Below are 17,181 nucleotides of genomic sequence, written 5' to 3'. Positions count from 1 at the left end.
TAGCTCAGTGGGCAGTATTTTACTGAGCAACACAGATTTTAATTTTATAAATGAGACTTTCTACAGTATGACACTACCAATAGCTGTTTAGGTATTATTATAGGAAGCAACAATATTCATATCTTTGTTCAGAGGCTGCATGCTAGTGCCTAAACAACAATTTGCAAAGGTTTGCTATGTGATTTGCTACACAATGCTGAAAAGAAGGCTTTGTTCTCAAGTGGTTCCCAGTAAAATGTATGCCTCTTTTGGCTTCTTTTTATCTGGGAAATGTGTTTCCTGTATTTACTAAGGCAATGTCATGGCCATAAAGCACATGTGAATTCTACCTGTAGACATCTCACAACAATGAGTAGGTCAAGAGCATGGTTACAACCCACACCATGGGTGCCCTCACCCCAAGAAGCTGCTGGGACACCCTATTCTGCTCCCTAGAATTAGGTGAGGACAGCTATTTTCTTCTATTAGTGCACCTCCCTCCCAAAATAAAACTTGGACTTTTCTCTTCTGTATCTGATGTCTAGTGATATCTTCTTTTTGTGTGTGGAGCACAGTGAGAGTGAGATGTAGGTAGACATTCTACCAGCAGTGTTGAAATTTTATATTGGAAACAGGATGTCATATTAGGTCACTTCTGCTGTTGGTGCTACATAATCTAACTCAGAGTGGCCACTAGAACTCAAAGGGAGTTTGATTAACTTCTGTAAAATAATTAACATACCATCAGATAAGTACCAGATGTTTGTCACACACAGGGAGAGAAACATTCAACAATTTTAATGAATGCATTTGATGTTCAGATCTGGGTACACTCACTCCCATCATCACATTCCCTCACCATTACTCATTTTTTAATTTTTTAAAGGTTTTTATTTATTTACTTTTAGAAAGAGAGGAAGGGAAGGAGGGGAGAGAAAAATCAATACGTGGTTGCCTGTCACACGCCCCCTACTGGAGACCTGGCCTGCAACCCAGGCATGTGCCCTGATTGGGAATCGAACCAGCGACCCTTTGGGTCTCAGGCCAGTGCTCAATGCACTGAGCCACACTAGCCAGGGCCCTCACCATTACTCTTAATGGTGAACAGAAGTACAGCAAACTCAGATGTGAAATCACATCGATCTCCTAATTAAAATGAAAGCAGCTGTGAAACAATGATATTCTTTCAAAATAAGACAATACTGACTGGACCATAATTGATCAGATTTAAAGAAAGAAGCTTATTTAATTATGGTTATTATGTGTCTGAAATTTTATGGAAAGAAAGGAAGTATTGTTAGGACAATGAACCCTCAAACACAGAGTGGGGCGTTGTATAGAACTGCTCTCCATTGTATCTTTGTCTTTCCAAGTGCCTGTCTTGAGTCATCAATCTTGTCTATTAGAATGTGAGATTGCTGAGAGCTCATCATAATTCAAAAAGCTAAACCACCAAGAGGATGGTCATGGCTGATCTTGATGGTTTTCATGACTAATTATTTTGGCTTTAAAATGACCAGAGCACAATAATCTTTAGACAGCAATACATTTCTTGATGAATGTCTATAGAGGTGAGAGAAACGTGGTAGGTTGAGTGTCTGCCAATTAATTCATTCATTTCCTTCCCCTTGCCCTGTACCTCCAGCTCTTCCATCTCCTTGGAACATTCTTTCCCTCTGTGCCCACTTGCAAGCTCCCACCATGTATCCGTCGTATAATAGACACCAAAGTCAGCTGTGAAATGTCTCTAGTCCCCCTAGCTCCAATTCTCTGGGAAAGGGTTTATTCCTTCTTCTATACTACAGCAAATTCCCGTGTTCTGTAATCATGTGTTTGTGCTCCTTACACTCTTACTGCTCTTGATATCCCTACCATTTAATGCAGAACTTAGCAGATGAGCAGTATGAAGTGTCCACTGAATGAATGCCGATCAAGTTGAGTAACGATGTTCACAGGTAGCACCCTGATTAAATGGATTATGCTACAACCATACCACGGCAAACCATAAAGCCATTGAAAGTAATGATGTAGGAAGATATTTTGGCTTGGAAATATACCCATAAAAGTAAACAAAAGACAGCTTATCAAACACAGAGGTAAAATGACATTTTCATAACAAAATATACACGTAATACTCACATACATTTAGCATAAGAAAACAAAGTCTGGAAGGCTGTTATCTATCAGTGGTTATTTCCTAATGGTGGTCTTATGGAGATTTTATTTTCTCCTCTAACCTTTTCTGCATCTTATGAATTTTCAGTGGGCGTCTATTACTTTTCTATATAGCAACACATATATTCCCTAAAAAAAATCATAAAAGTCTGGATGGCAGTAGAGCAGAAACACAACAGGATGGATTCAGTGGTGGAGACATGAGCTATGCACTTCAAATTCTAGGGTGACAAGTGACTTACTGTGTTTACCAGACCAAAAAGAAAAAAATGTCACCCATAGTCAAAAAAAAAGGGAATGGTTAAGTCAAGAGAACTTTACACATCCAGGCATGCAGGCAGTAAAGGCTTCTCTGGTGATAGGAATAACAAATATTTTAATGAGTCTGGGAGATAGATGTAGCAGGTGAGACTAAAAAGAGTTGAGGATAATGTCATCATTAGCAGAGAGGGCTTCACCTGTGAAAAAGGTCTGCACACAGGCATGCAGTCCTGACTCTCCTGACACAAACACTCTCAGTGTGAGTGAGCCACGGTGCTTCTGAGGCCGAAGGCTGTGTATCTCCTTCCAAACCTCAGGTACTGGAGGGTCTCTGTTAGGGCATTCCCCACAGGTACCGAGGGAGAAAGGCCTTAAAAGAACATCCCCAGTATTGCCAGTGAGAGTTCCCACAGTGCTGGTGAGGCTGTCTTGTTAGAGTTCTGGGAAACTTCTAATTTTAATTACAATGATCCCCAGTTCTAATCATTTTGTGAGGTTGTCATTCATCCATACTAAACCCAGTGGCAGTGGAAGAAAAATTAAATGAAATGTCAAGTATCCCATTGTGGTAAATAAGAGAATCTGCAGAATTTTACAGCACAGCAGGAAACTTTATGCAATTACAAGGGGAGGGGGAGTTGCTAATGCATTTCATTGTAATTGAAAAAAGAAAACATATTTATTTTTATGAGTGATTCATGCATATGCTTTGGGAGACTTTTTATGAGACTTTGGGTGCTTCCTGTGTTGGCTACCTAAATTTCAATCAATTGCTCCTTTTAATTCAGCTGTTTCTAGTGTTTAGAATTCTTCTAGATAACAACCAGTTAACTTCTTTCCTACCTGGTAAGTAAATTTTATTCTAAAAACAAAATTTAAAAAGCAGGAATAGGACAGCCAGGGAATAAAGTTATAGAGTTATTTCAAATCAGTCTAAGCTGAATATGCACTCTTGGGAATTTAATCATTTTCAGGCTGAAGAGTCATTTGTAAGTTTGACGGGAAGAGTTTATTTAAATAGCTTTGCTCCATACTCCCTTGGATATCCAGATTTTAAGAGCCCTTCAACTTGAAAGTGGATATGGCACTGGGTATGACTCAGTGGATAGTGAGTAACACACTAAGTGTACTGAGAGCATTTGAAAACAGTTGCAGAGTACCCATTAACTTTCCAATTGCAACATTAGGAAATCAGAGTTTTTGCAACAAATCACCTGATTTTTTATCTGCAATGAGTTAGTTTTAAGGTTGCCAGGTAACATACAGAATACCCAGTTAAATTTGCATTTCAAGTGAGCAATGACCCGGTTGTAGTAGATCCCCAAAATTGCATGGGACATACTTATACTAAAAATATTTGTTGTTTATCTGGAATTCAAATTTATGAATCAAAAATCCTCACTTTGCACTCCTCCTCTCTTCTCCATTCCAGATTATAAATCTAGGGCCCATTTCCCAAACCACAGTATTCACATTGCTTTCAAAGTCAGTATTGTTTTATTCTGCATTCTATTTGGAAGGAGGTGGGGTGTTGAACAGTGATGGTAATAGGACCATGTTTGGCTCGAGTTCTGGACCAGGCCTCTCCAGTATCCAACATCTGAGATTATCTTGTTTGTCTTGATTTTCTATTTGTAAAAGGACATGTATTGATGTGCTATTTGGAAAGCATTTTTAATCTCTTAGAAAAATATAGTGACATGACGTTGAATCCAGTTTCAAGCAACCTGATTGCAGCAAGGAGAATCTTCTCCTCCTAGTAATTGCCAACCTAGGGCAATTGCTGTCTTCTAATATCTGTGCCTTTTGTTAGAAGGAATGGGATGGGGACTTAGAGGTTGTTAATGCCACATGGAATTAACTAGGGTCTATTGATAACAGATAGGTGGAAACTATACCATGGAGCCCACAGGAAATATGCTCCAGGTAAGGGCAATGCAGGGAAGGACACCTGACCACATAGGTACTGTCTTACAGGTGGACTTAGGATTTCTGCGCTTTGTCACTGCTGTTGGGACCCAAGGAGCCATTTCAAAGGAAACCAAGAAGAAATACTATGTCAGCACTTACAGAATAGACATCAGCTCCAATGGGGAAGACTGGATAACCATCAAAGAAGGAAATAAGCCTGTTGTAAGTGTGGCTGCCACCCCTTCAGCCAATCCAGTCTTTGAAATGGATGATCAATTCTACTCATTTGTTTGGGAGCTACCTGTCTGGCCTGGTTTATTTTTCTATTGTTTTACCATGAATGATGCAATTAGAGGTTTATTTATTTAGTTATTTTTTATTGTTGTTCAATTGCAGTTATCTGCATTTTCTCCCCACCTCTATACCACCCCAGCCAAACCCACCTCCCTCCCCTGCTTCCATCCTCCTCCTTGGTTTTGTCCATGTGTTCTTTATAATAGTTCCTGAAAACCCCTCTCCCCAATATGCCCTCCCGATTCCCCTCAGGCTATTGTTAGATTGTTCTCCACTTCAATGTCTATGGTTATATTTTGTTCGCTTTTTTCTTTGTTGATTAGGTTCCAGTTAAACGGGAGATCATATGGTATTTCTCCCTCTCTCACCACCTGGCTTATTTCACATAGCATAATGCTCTCCAGTTATATCCATGCTGTTGAAAAGGGTATAAGCTCCTTCTTTCTCTCTGCTGCGTAGAATTCCATTGTGTAAATGTAACATAGTTTTGGGATCCACTCATTTGCTGATGGGCACTTAGATTGCTTCCAGTACTTGGCTATTGTGAATTGTGCTGCTATGAACATTGGGGTGCACAGGTTCTTTTGGATTGGTGTTTCAGGGTTCTTAGGGTATAATACCAGCAGCAGAATTGCTGGGTCAAAGGGCAGTTCCATTTTTAGTTTTCTGAGGAAATTCCATACTGTTTTCCACAGTGGCCTCACCAGTCTGCATTACCACCAACAGTGTACTAGGGTTCCCTTTTCTCCGCATCATCTCCAACATTTGTCTGTTGATTTGTTTATGTTGGCCACTATGACCAGTGTGAGATGGAACCTCATTGTGGTTTTGATTTGCATCTCTCTGATGGCTAGTGATGCTGAGCATCTTTTCATATGTCTCTGGGCCCTCTGTATGTCTTCCTTGTGGAAGTGTCTGTTCAAGAACTTTGCCCATTTTTTAATTGGGTTTTGTCTTCCTGGAGTGGACTCCTGTGAGTTCCTTATATATTTTGGAGATCAGGCCCTTGTCTGAGGTATCATTGGCAAATATGTTTTCCCATACTGATGGTTCTGTTTTTATTTTAATGCTGTTTTCTTTAGCCATGCAGAAGCTTTTTATTTTGATGAGGTCCCATTTGTTTATTCTTTCCTTTATGTCCCTTGCTTTAGGGGACATGTCTGTGAAGATGTTGCTCTGTGGAATGTCTGAGATTTTCCTGCCAATGTTTTCCTCTAGGACTTTTATGGTGTTACAACTTATATTTAAGTCTTTTATCCATCTTGAATTGATTTTTATGTATGACGTAAGTTGGTGATCGAGTTTCCTTTTTTTCAACATAGCTGTCCAGATCTCCAAACACCTTTTGTAGAAGAGGGTGGTTTTGCTCCATTTTATGCTCCTGCCTCCTTTGACAAATATTAATTGACCGTAAAGACTTGGGTTTATTTCTGGGCTCTCTGTTCTGTTCCATTGGTCTATGTGCCTGTTTTTATGCCAGTACCAGGCTGTTTTGATTAGAGTGGCCTTGTAATACAGTTTGATATCAGGTATTGTGATCCCTCCTGCTTTGGTCTTCTTTCTCAAAATTGCTGCAGCTATTCGGGGTCATTTATGGTTCCATATATATTTCTAAAATGTTTGTTCTATATCTGTGAAGTGTGTCATTGGTAGTTTAATAGGGATTGCATTGAACCTATAAATCGCTTTGGGTAGAATGGCCATTTTGATGATGTTAATTCTTCCAATCCATGAACATGGTACATGCTTCCATTAGTTTCTGTCTTCCTCAATTTCTTTCTTCAGTGTTGTGTAGTTTCCTGAGTACAGGTCTTTTATCTCCTTAGTTAGGTTTATTCCTATGTACTTTATTTTCTTGGTTGCTATATCAAATGGGATTTTTTTCCTGATTTCTGTTTTTGATATTGCATTGTTGCTATACAAAAATGATGTTGATTTCTGAATATTGACTTTTTATCCAGCTGTTTTACCAAATGGTCAAGTAGTTTTTTGGTGGAGTCTATAGGATTTTCCATGTACACTATCATGTCATCTGCAAACAATGACAGTTTCATTTCCTCCTTTCCAATTTGGATGCCTTTTATTTCCTTTTTCTTGTCTGATTGCTGTGGCTAGGACTTCCAATACTATGTTGAATAGGAGTGGTGAGAGAGGGCATCCTTGTCTTGTTCCTGATCTTAGTGGGAAAGCTCTAATTTTTTGTCCATTGAGTATGATGTTGGCTGCAGGTCTGTTATACATGGCCTTTATTATGTAGAGGAATGCTCCCTCTGTTCCCACTTTGCTGAGTGTTTTTATCAGAAATGGGTGCTGTATCTTATCAAATGCTTTTTCCAAATCTATTGATATGATGATGTGATTTTTGTCTTTGCTTTTGTTTATGTGATGTATTATGTATATTGGTTTGTGAATATTATATCATCCTTCATCCCTGGGATGAATCCCACTTGATGATGGTGTATGATCTTTTTAATGTATTGCTGGATGCAGTTTGCCAATATTTTGTTGAGAATTTTAGCATCTCTGTTCATCATCGATATTGGCCTGAAGTTTTCTTTCTTCATTGTGTCTATATCTGGTTTGGGGATTAGGGTGGTGCTGGCATCATAAAGAGTTTGGGAATCTTCCATCAGTTTGGATTTTTCCAAATAGTCTGTGAAGGATAGGGGTTCACTCTTCCTTAAATGCTTTGTAGAATTCTCCTGTGAAACCATCTGGTCCAGGACTTTTGTGTGTTGGGAGTTTTTTGATGACTGCTTCAAAGTCGTCTGCTATTATTGGTCTGTTCAGGTTTTCTGCTTCTTCTTCATTCAGTTTTGGAAGATTATATTTTTCTTGAAATTTGTCCATTTCACCTAGCTTTTCAAATTTCTTGGCATACTGTTCTCCATAGTAATTTCTTACAATACTTTTTATTTCTTTGGTATCAGTTGTAATCTCTCCTCTTTCATTTCTAATTGTGTTTACTTGGATCCTCTCTCTTTTTTTCTTGATGAGCCTACTTAAAGGCTTGTCGATTTTGTTTATCTTTTCAAAGAACCAGCTCCTGGATTCATTCATCCTTAGAATTGTGCTTTTGGTCTCTATGTGATTTAACTGTGCTCTGATCTTGCTTATTTCCTTCCTTCTACTTGCTCTGGGCTGTCTTTGTTATTGTTCCTCAAGTTCTTGTAGGCGTAGGGTTAGGTTGTTTGTTTGAAATGTTTCTATCTTTTAAAGGTAGGCCTGTATTGCTATGAACTTCCCTCTCATGACTGCCTTTGCTGTGTCCCATAGGTTTTGGGTTGTTGTGAGATCGTTTTCATTTTTTTCCAGAAAGTTTTTGATTTCTTCCCTAATCTCGTTCTTGACCCATTCATTGTTTAGTAGCATGCTATTCAGTCTCCATGATTTTGAGTGTTTTCGGTTTTTTCCTTTGGGGTTGGTTTCTAGTTTCAGTCCCTTGTGGTCAGAGAAAATGCTTGATATGATTTCAATTTTGTTGAATTTGTTGAGGCTTGCTTTGTGTCCTATCATGTGGTCTATCTTTGAAAAAGTTCCATGTACACTTGAAAAGAATGTGTATTTTGCTTCTTTGGGATGAAAAGCTCTATATATATCAGTTAATTCCATTTCATCTAGGATATTGTTAAGTGACACAATAGCCTTGTTGATATTTTATTTGGAAGATCTGTCCATTTTTGACAGTGGAGTGTTCAGGTCCCCAACTATAATTGTGTTGCTGTCAATATCTTTCTTGAAGTCCTCCAAGATTTTCTTTATGTATTTGGGTGCTCCTATTTTGGGTGCGTATATATTTACAATGTTGATGTCTTCTTGGTGGATTCTTCCTTTGAGTATTATGAAGTGACCTTCTGGGTCTGTCTTTATGGTTCTTTTTTTGAAGTCTATTTTTGTGATATGAGTATTGCTACCCCTGCTTTTCTTTTCCTGTCCGTTTGCTTGGAAAATTTGTTTCCAGCCCTTCACTTTCAGTATGTGTAGGTCTTTTGTCCTGAGGTGGGCCTCTTGTAGGCAGCATATGTGTGGTCATTCATTCTTATCCATTCAGCTATTGTATGTCTTTTGATTGGAGCATTTAAGCCATTTACATTTAAGGTTATTATGGATAGGTAGTTATTCCTTGCCATTTTTCATACCTGCGTTCCCCTCTCTCTCTCTTTTCCTTCCTTTCCTTAAAGCAGTCCCTTTAGCATCTCTTGTAGAGCTGGTTTGGTGGAGGTGTATTCTTTTAGACTTCTTTTGTCTGGGAAGTTCTTTATTTGGCCTTCTATCTTGATTGAGAGCCTTGCTTGGTAAAGTAGCCTTGGTTGCAGGCCTCTGGTTCTCATTACTTGGAATATTTTTTCCATTCTCTTCTGGCTTGAAGCGTTTTTATGGAGAAGTCAGTTCCTGACCTTATTGGGGCTCCTTGTATGTTACTTCCTGTTTCTCCCTTGCTGCCTTTAAGATCCTCTCTTTGTCTTGGAATTTTCCCATTTTAATTGTGATGTGTCTTGCAGTGGGCCTCATTGGGGTCCTCTTGCTTGGGACTCTCTGTGATTCCTGGATTGGTGTCACTTTTTCTCCCATCAAATTAGGGAAGTTTTCCATCGTTACTTTTTCAAACAGGTTTTCTATCCCTTGCTCTTCTTCTTCTCCTTCTGGTATGTCTGTTATATGGATATTATTACGTTTCATGTTGTCCAGCATTTCCCTTAACCCCTCTTCATTCTTTCTGAGCCTCTTTTCCTTTTCTTGCTCTTTCTGGGTGTTTTTTTCTACTTTGTCTTTCAGCTCGCTGATCAGATCCTCTGCTTCATCAAGTCTGCTTTTCATTCCTTCTACTGTGTTCTTCAGTTCAGAAATTGTATTCTTCATTTCCTCTTGGCCCTTGTTGATAGTTTCTATTTCCTTTTTCATGTTGATATAGTTTGCAGTGAGTTCCTTGTAGTTTCCCTGTATTTTTTGGTAACTCTGTGTGAGCTCATTAAGCTTCCTTATTACCAATTCTTTGAACTCAGTATCTGATAGTTGACTTGCCTCTTTTTCAGTTAGCATTCGTTCTGAGGCTCCCTCCTTTCCTTTCATTTGGGGATTGTGTCTTTGGATTCCCATTGTTTGTGAAACTTTTCTTGTTAGCCTCTGCTTCTTAATTTGATCTGTTCTGACTCCCTGGGTTTATGGGATGAACTTCTATGGTAGAAGCCAGTGGGATTCAGTGGTGCCATCTCCTGAACCTCCTGTGCTCACTGGTCTTGAGCTGACATTTATGGGTCTCTAACAGGGCCTAACTCTGTTCTTTTCAGCTCTCCAGGTTTTATTTTCTCACCTGTGGGAAAGGGAGAAAGAAGAAAAAAAACAAAGTAGAAGGGAAGGAAGAAAAAATGGAATAGAAAAGGATTGGGAGCAAGGAAGGAAAGAAGGAAGAAGGAGTAAAAAAGATTGAAGGAAAGATGAGAAGAAGGAATTTAAAAAAAAATTAAAATAAAAATATAAAAGAACGCAGGAAGAAGGAATAAAAAAGTAAAGGATGGAAGGAAGAAGGAATAAAAAAAGAAAGAAGGACATAAAGGAAGAAGGAATTCAGGGGGAAAGGAGAAAATTTTTAAAAAAGTCTTCTGCTGCCTTTAGACCCGTCTGGTTAGTTCTGCTGGTCTTCCTGACTGTGAAACGTGAGGGGGTGTTTGGAAGGATTGGTTTCACTTTTCTCCCTTCCTGTGCCACACTCTTCACTGCTGTTCAGCCTCCAGTCCAGTTCCTCAGGGTCCTTCTGCTCCCCCCTAGGCCTTAGTTCACCAGTTGTGCTATTCCTGAGGTGCACCAATCAGGGGTAAGCACACTCCACCTTCCTGCTCTTTGCTGTCTTAGATGCTAGAGGCTCTAGGTGCTCCTTCAGGGTAGTTCAGCCCCCTACTACTCCAAGTGTTTCTGGGGACTGCAGTCTCCCCTAACCCTTCGTCTCCCCTCTGCTGGGCATTGTGCCTTCCTCCTAGAGAGTGAGTAGGCCCTGTAGGGTTCTGTGCGCAGGGGTTAGGTGGGAGTTGTTCAGACCCGGTGCTTCAGGTGTGGTCCTCCGGGCAGCCAGGCCATTGATCGGGTTGCGTGGCTGATCCCCGGCTTTGGGCCTATGCACTGGGGCGGCCTGCCGCTGATCCGGGTGTGTACCCACCCGAGGTTTCAGGTGTGGGTGCCCACTCGGCGTTTCAGGTAGGCGCCTAGGCCGTTAATCTGCTAATCGAAGTGCGCACCCACCCACATGCTTTGGGTCTGTGTGCCCAGGCCGCTGGGTCGCTGAACTGGATGCACACTGATCCCCAGCTTTGGGCCTGTGTGCCGGCCCAGGGCAGCCCCGCCGCTGATCAGGTTGTGCTCCCACCTGGGGTTTCAGGTGTGGGCCTCAGGCCACTCATTGGGGTACATGCCCACTGGGGCGCTTTGTGACTGTGCACCCAGATAGCCAGGCCGCTGATCAGGTTGCGGCCCAACCGGGGTTTCAGGTGTGGGCACCCAGTCCGGTGATCTGGGTGCACGCCAACTGGGCTTCAGTTGTTTGCTGGGGCTGCTTATCCTGCGTTCACAGTCCAGGGGCTGAGGGGATATGGGCGCAAGAGGCCACTGCTGCTGCAGAGAGTTCTCTAACTAGCCGCTGAGTGCCTCTATTTTCTCTTTTTCTTTTCAAGAAATTCTTCCTATTCAAGCCCCCCTGATCCAAACAAGCACCTGGCCTTTCACACAGCCCAGCCTGGCTCTCTCCCAACAATCCTGCAGCAGACCCTGCGCCCCGGCGGGGTCTTCAGCTGCCCTGGTCCCTGCACTGGTCCCGGGGACCTTATTGTCCTTAAGCACTCTTCTTACCGTCAGATCTTTCAATGTCCTCTATCTTTGGTCTCCGATCTTCATATATGCTGGAATACTGCTGGCTGTTTGCTTTGTTCCTCAGATCAGCTAGGTGTTTCACTGGTGCTGAGGGGAAGTGGACTGCACTCCCACCCATCTCGCCACCATCTTCTCTCTCAGACTTGTTACTTTTATACAGGTCATCTCCCATCCAGGCAAAAGTAAAGTCCAGGAAAGTGGAGGCTTTCAGTTTCACCTCAGGCAGGTCTACTGGCAGGATGTTTCATGATGGCAAACAGTCTCCACTGCTTGAGAAAATGGCTGTGGCCCAGGCCCAGGTACCATAACCCTGACTGTGAAACGTGAGGGGTTTCACATAATCCTTGTAGGAGAGGATTCATGACTAGCACTCATTACCTGCAATGATGTGCCTCATCTTTCTTAGAATAAAATTACTTCTTTTAAAACTAGAAGCAGAAGCCCTGGAAGAGCTGATTTCTAATTACATATCATTATAACTCAGTTTTTATTTGGACCACTAAAATGTAATTTTGCCAATAACCCAGAAAGATTAACTCATTAATTAATGTCAGGGAGAAGATCTTCCATCAAGAAATGGAGTTGGAAGGGTGAAAGCCACTTACTTGACCTTGTGCTAAAGCTTGGAACACACCCTAGAATTTTTTTAAAAGCCAGACCCTACATTCAAATTCCTTTTTGAATTCAAAAAGCAGACCTTCTGAGGGTTCCTGGGAAAGTAAAATAGTAAGGGACATGTCTATAGCATTTTGTTTGTCTTTATGATAAATTTAATCATTACCCACTTTTAATATAATAGTGTATATTCTTTAACAAATGTTACCCTTGTAACAGTGCTTTTGGAGGCTCTAGCCACTGTGAAAGTATTCTATGTTAGACATGATTCTTTCTGATTGCCATCATTTGGAAAAATAACATGATGACTTATTAACACCACCTTAACCTGGATAGACAATGCTGAAATTGTAAATAATTTTTATAAGCATTTGTGAAAACATATTTTTGGATTTGTTTTCAATCCAAAAAGTCTATTATTAAAGGGTTCTTCCTTTTTCCATATAGGTCTTTCAGGGAAACACCAACCCCACAGATGTTGTGTTTGGAGTTTTCCCCAAACCTCTGATAACTCGATTTGTCCGAATCAAACCTCTGACTTGGGAAAATGGCATATCTCTGAGGTTTGAAGTATATGGCTGCAAGATAACAGGTAAGCTCCAGCTTGAAGATGCCTAGTTTTGATTTATATAAACTTCTGAATACAGGGAAAGTCATTTTGTATATATGTGGTCATTTTCATTTGACAGTTAAGATCATATGCTTTGGATTAGGCATATCTGAGTTTAAATTCTACTTGTACTCACTAGCGTGATTCTTTGGGCAATTTATTACCTTTCAAAGCCCTAGTTTTCTCATCTAGAACACAGTCATCATCGTTCCATCACAGTCATCATCATCACAGGGCTGTGATGATAATGGATTAGCTCATTGATATAAAGCACATAGCACAGGCAGACATGTAGATTTGTGAACTGGGGCCTTTTTGCTAGACCATAAGCTCCACGAAGGCAAGTGTCATGCCATTATCCCTATTTCCAGCATGCTGAGCACACTGACAGATACTGAGTAGATTTATAATAAATAACCATTGTAAGGAATGTTCTCTACCTGCTTCATCTTTTAAATTTTGAAGTCTAGAGGTGGCGTCATGAACTATAGTTAAGAAGTTTAACTTGCAAGAATTTCTAACTACCCTGACAACTTTCTCTTGGCTGTTGTCTCAATGTCTAGCTATCTTTTGTTGAATGAATATACTAATATTAGAAATGAGTTCATCAATGTTTCTAGTTTTTGAGTTTGTTTCTTCTGACATTAATAAGACTTTAAAGTCTCTGTTAAATTTGGTATAAGTACGTGGGTTATACCTATTTGAGAGATGAAGAAGGTGCAGTAATGAGAGGCTAAGGAGCTAAAAAAAAGTTCAGCCAGGTCAGAAAAGAGCTGGAGGGGAAAGAATGGTCCTGCCTCTTACACTCATTGTATTTCTGTGGCAATCAGTACTGCTGTTACTACTCACGCACTTTGGATTCTGAAGGAAATAGCAGTCATGTTAGAATTCCCTTTCATCCAAATAAATACATTGTAATCTTTTCATTTTAAAAAGAGGAATACAATATAACCATCAGAGTAAATTTAAAGGTTCAAAACAGAATCAGTAACTTATTCACCAAAAAGTAATTAAAAGTGAACAACTCTTAAAAGTCTGTGAACTATCTTTTAATATTCTATTAGTATACATATTTAAGGTATTTAATTTCTTATTTCATGGAAGCCAATTCTATTATTTTTATTTTTATCCTATTTAGTATAATTATTTTTAGATAGGAAAAATACTGACTTTTGAAGGGGAAAAAAAAGTCACCTGGACAATTTTCCATGAAATTATAAGAAATTTGGGAAAGAATGAACTAAGGAAAAAAAAAACTATACTATAAACAAGTAGAGTCCATTTTAGAAAGTAAAAACTGACATCTGATTTCTTACCAAAATTTTATTTATTTCTATCCTCAAGACAGCCGTGTTTATTGTTTTAGGACCTAAAACTTAGAAGTTCAAGGTCTTGGAGGCCAGAATTAGGTGGGAGGGGTTTGGAGGAGGAAAGGACACTGAAAAGTAAGATCCAACCTTGGTTTTATTTTTGCTCAGAAGTTTCATGAGAGAAAGTTCTAGGTCATTTTCAGAGCATTACAAATTTAAGAGGTACCCATAACTTTGTAGAAACAAGGCCATTTGAAATCAAGGTGGAAATTTCTGGCCTATTATTCCAACCTAATCTCATGTTATTGTACCAAAAATATAAATAAATAAAAGGTAAACTTTATAAAGACTCCAAATGTGTTAGTCTGAACTCTGAATCTCCAGGCTCTCCTTTTAGTTAAATAAAATACTTATTTAAACCCCAATGCTCTATTTTTATTTTCACAAGGATTTTCCTGAGAGTTAATTCTAAGAGTATGAGTCTTCACATGTAAAGAAGGCAAATAACTTACTGTATCTTTAAAAATGATTACATGACATAGTCAAAGGAGTTGCCATTAGACTATCAGCTGATTTCTCAAAAGAAACCTTGCAGGCCACAAGGGGCTGAAAAGAAGTATTCCAAGTCATGAAAGGCAAGGACCTCCATCCAAGATTACTCTATCCAGCAAAGCTATCATTTAGAATGGAAGGGATGACAAAGTGCTTCCCAGATAAGGTCAAGTTAAAGGAGTTCATCATCGCCAAGCCTTTATGGTATGAAATGTCAAAGGGACTTATCTAAGAAAAAGAAGATCAAAACTATGAACAGTAAAATGACAACAAACTCACAACTATAAACAACTGAATCTAAAAAACAAAAACAAACTAAGCAAACAAGTAGAACAGAAACAGAATCACAGAAATGGAGATCACATGGAGGGTTATCAGCAGGGAGGGGGCAGGGGGATAGAATGGCGGAAAAGGTACAGGAAATAAGAAGCATACATGGTAGGTAGAACATAGATGGGGGAGGTTAAGAATCATATAAGAAATGTAAAAGCCGAAGAACTTATGTGTACGACCCATGGACATGAACTAAGGTTGGCGGGGTGGGATGCGAGGGGGAGGGAAGGTACAGGGCAGAGGGGAATAAAGGGAGAAAAAGTGGGACAACTGTAATAGCATAATCAATAAAATATATTTTAAAAAATGACCTACTTGTTTAATGACATAGGTGTCATTAGATTACATAGATGTCTATAGCAGCATACTCTAATATCTTTACATGTATTCTATTTTACAACTACTGCATGTAGCCTCTTTTTCCCAAGTAAGAACTGCATTTAGGCTCATAGGGCTACTCTGCTATTCATGACCCCTACTTTATTTTATTTTAGATATTCTCTCTAGTAAGAGAGCTACAATTTCCAAATAATTGATTGAGGCAGGCTTTTGGAGAGGCTAGCATGTTATAATGATGGTCACATGGACAGAAGGCACATAGCCCTCCAGGCTTGGCTCTGGACTATCCACTTAGTGAATGTGTGACCATGGGCAAGATATTTAGTCCCTCTGATCTTCATTTTCTCATCACTAAGATTAATATTAATTCAGTTATAATAAGGATTCAGTGAAAGAATATGTATAACACACCTGGTTTAGAGTAAGTTCTTACTAAATGGCACCTAATACATTAAACAGTACATGCTACTCAGTAAATTGAACCTACAATAAGCCCCAGCAACAGAAACTCTAGTGAAACAATATCAGTGTTTTCTTCTTGGTACCAGAAGCAGAAAATTTTCCTTTAGAGGCCATGGTCCCCTCCTAGTGGAGACTGATGAAAGGAGAACACATGTCCCTGCTGGACTGGTTTTCAGTTGTGTCCTATATACCTGGAATATTTTAAGTGCTCCGTGTGCTGATTTTTAAATAAATGAGTGAATGAATGAATTGATGTTTTATCCATGGCTTCTGAGACACAAGTGATGGATCTCAAAATTTGACCCTCTTTTCTTGAGACAGGTCTAACTCAATCTGGATTTTTAAAAAACTTCTGAATTAAAAGTAGTAACCATATAAATACATCGCCTTGACTTCCAAAGTCTCCAAGAGCCCCAAGTTTTAGCCTAATTGTTGTGTTCAGAAAATTTGTTATCCTGGAAAGTCCAGAGCATACAATGATGTGTCACCATATAACGACATAAACAAGATTGTAGCAGACCATTCTACTTTATAGGGGGTTGACAAAGCAGGCTTTATCATTTTGGCAAAGATGGAAGTTGGTAAAACTATCTTAGAGTGTTACTGCTTAATGTGTGAGGGCATACTACAAATTCTGTTAACTTGTATTTGTTAACCAGTTGTGTAGTAAATAGTGCTTCTGCACACATTAGTGTGTTCCTATGTTAATCAAAAGTTCTCAGTGATGATCTCAGGCACCATAGCATCCAAAGACACTTTCAGAGTCATCAAAGGCAGCTTAAATTATGCTCATTCAGGTTCTTCCATCAAATGTAGCTATTACCTTCTCATTCTTTCAGATTTGGTTGACTGAGTATTTGACTTATCAGTATATCTCAGTTTTCCCATTAAAGTACAGAGATTTTATTGTAAAATAATATAAGTGAAAACAATCACCTTAATCCACCATCACAGAACTCATCTCTCCTTTCCATCTAGGATGAGTTTTAAGCTTTGTAAACTGGGTTACCAGGTAAAATATAAAATGTCCAATTAAATTTTACACAGATAAGTGACAGATGATTTTTTCATATAAGTATGCCCCATGCAATATTTGGGACATATTCAAACTGGAAAATTATTCCTTGTTTGTCTGAAATTCTAATTTAGGTTGGCATCCTGTTTCTTGTTTTGTTGTTTTTGTCTGAGTCCTTGTTTGCTAACTCTGGCAACACTATTTCCAAAGGATTTGATATGTCACCAGGCTGAAGTGCATCCAAGGCAGCCTGCTACTGTGAAGAGTGGAGTTCAATCCTAGCATCACATTTATACCTTGAATTGCTTATATATTTTTTCTCCCAATCATTGCTGAAAGGATCTCATGACTTTTAGTCAAAGGCAAATCAAGTTTCCCCGTTATCTCTGGTTTTGGCTGAGGCAGACATACAGAAGGAATGGCATTGTTTGCCCTGTGGACATGTTGGCTGGATGGGGCTTGGGTCT

The 17,181-nt window shown here is 39.4% G+C and overlaps 1 protein-coding gene across 7 annotated transcripts in view; it reads left to right on the top strand.

The window, feature by feature from the left end:
- The window catches only part of NRP1 (neuropilin 1), a 181,944-nt gene that overhangs the window by 105,412 nt on the left and 59,351 nt on the right, over nt 1-17,181 (top strand). For 6 of the 7 annotated variants that reach the window (XM_053922497.2, XM_053922496.2, XM_045183686.3 and 3 more), the window contains exons 8-9: nt 4,393-4,548; nt 12,541-12,685. In XM_053922497.2, the coding sequence (XP_053778472.1) occupies nt 4,393-4,548; nt 12,541-12,685 (301 nt within the window). The remainder of the gene's footprint in view (nt 1-4,392; nt 4,549-12,540; nt 12,686-17,181) is intronic. The other variant, XM_071221245.1, reaches the window with a different exon arrangement.

The sequence above is a fragment of the Desmodus rotundus genome, chromosome 4, assembly GCF_022682495.2.
Source record: "Desmodus rotundus isolate HL8 chromosome 4, HLdesRot8A.1, whole genome shotgun sequence".
NCBI lineage: Eukaryota > Metazoa > Chordata > Mammalia > Chiroptera > Phyllostomidae > Desmodus > Desmodus rotundus.
Note: the sequence above shows the minus strand (reverse complement) of the source record. Positions and strands in the feature narration are given on the sequence as shown.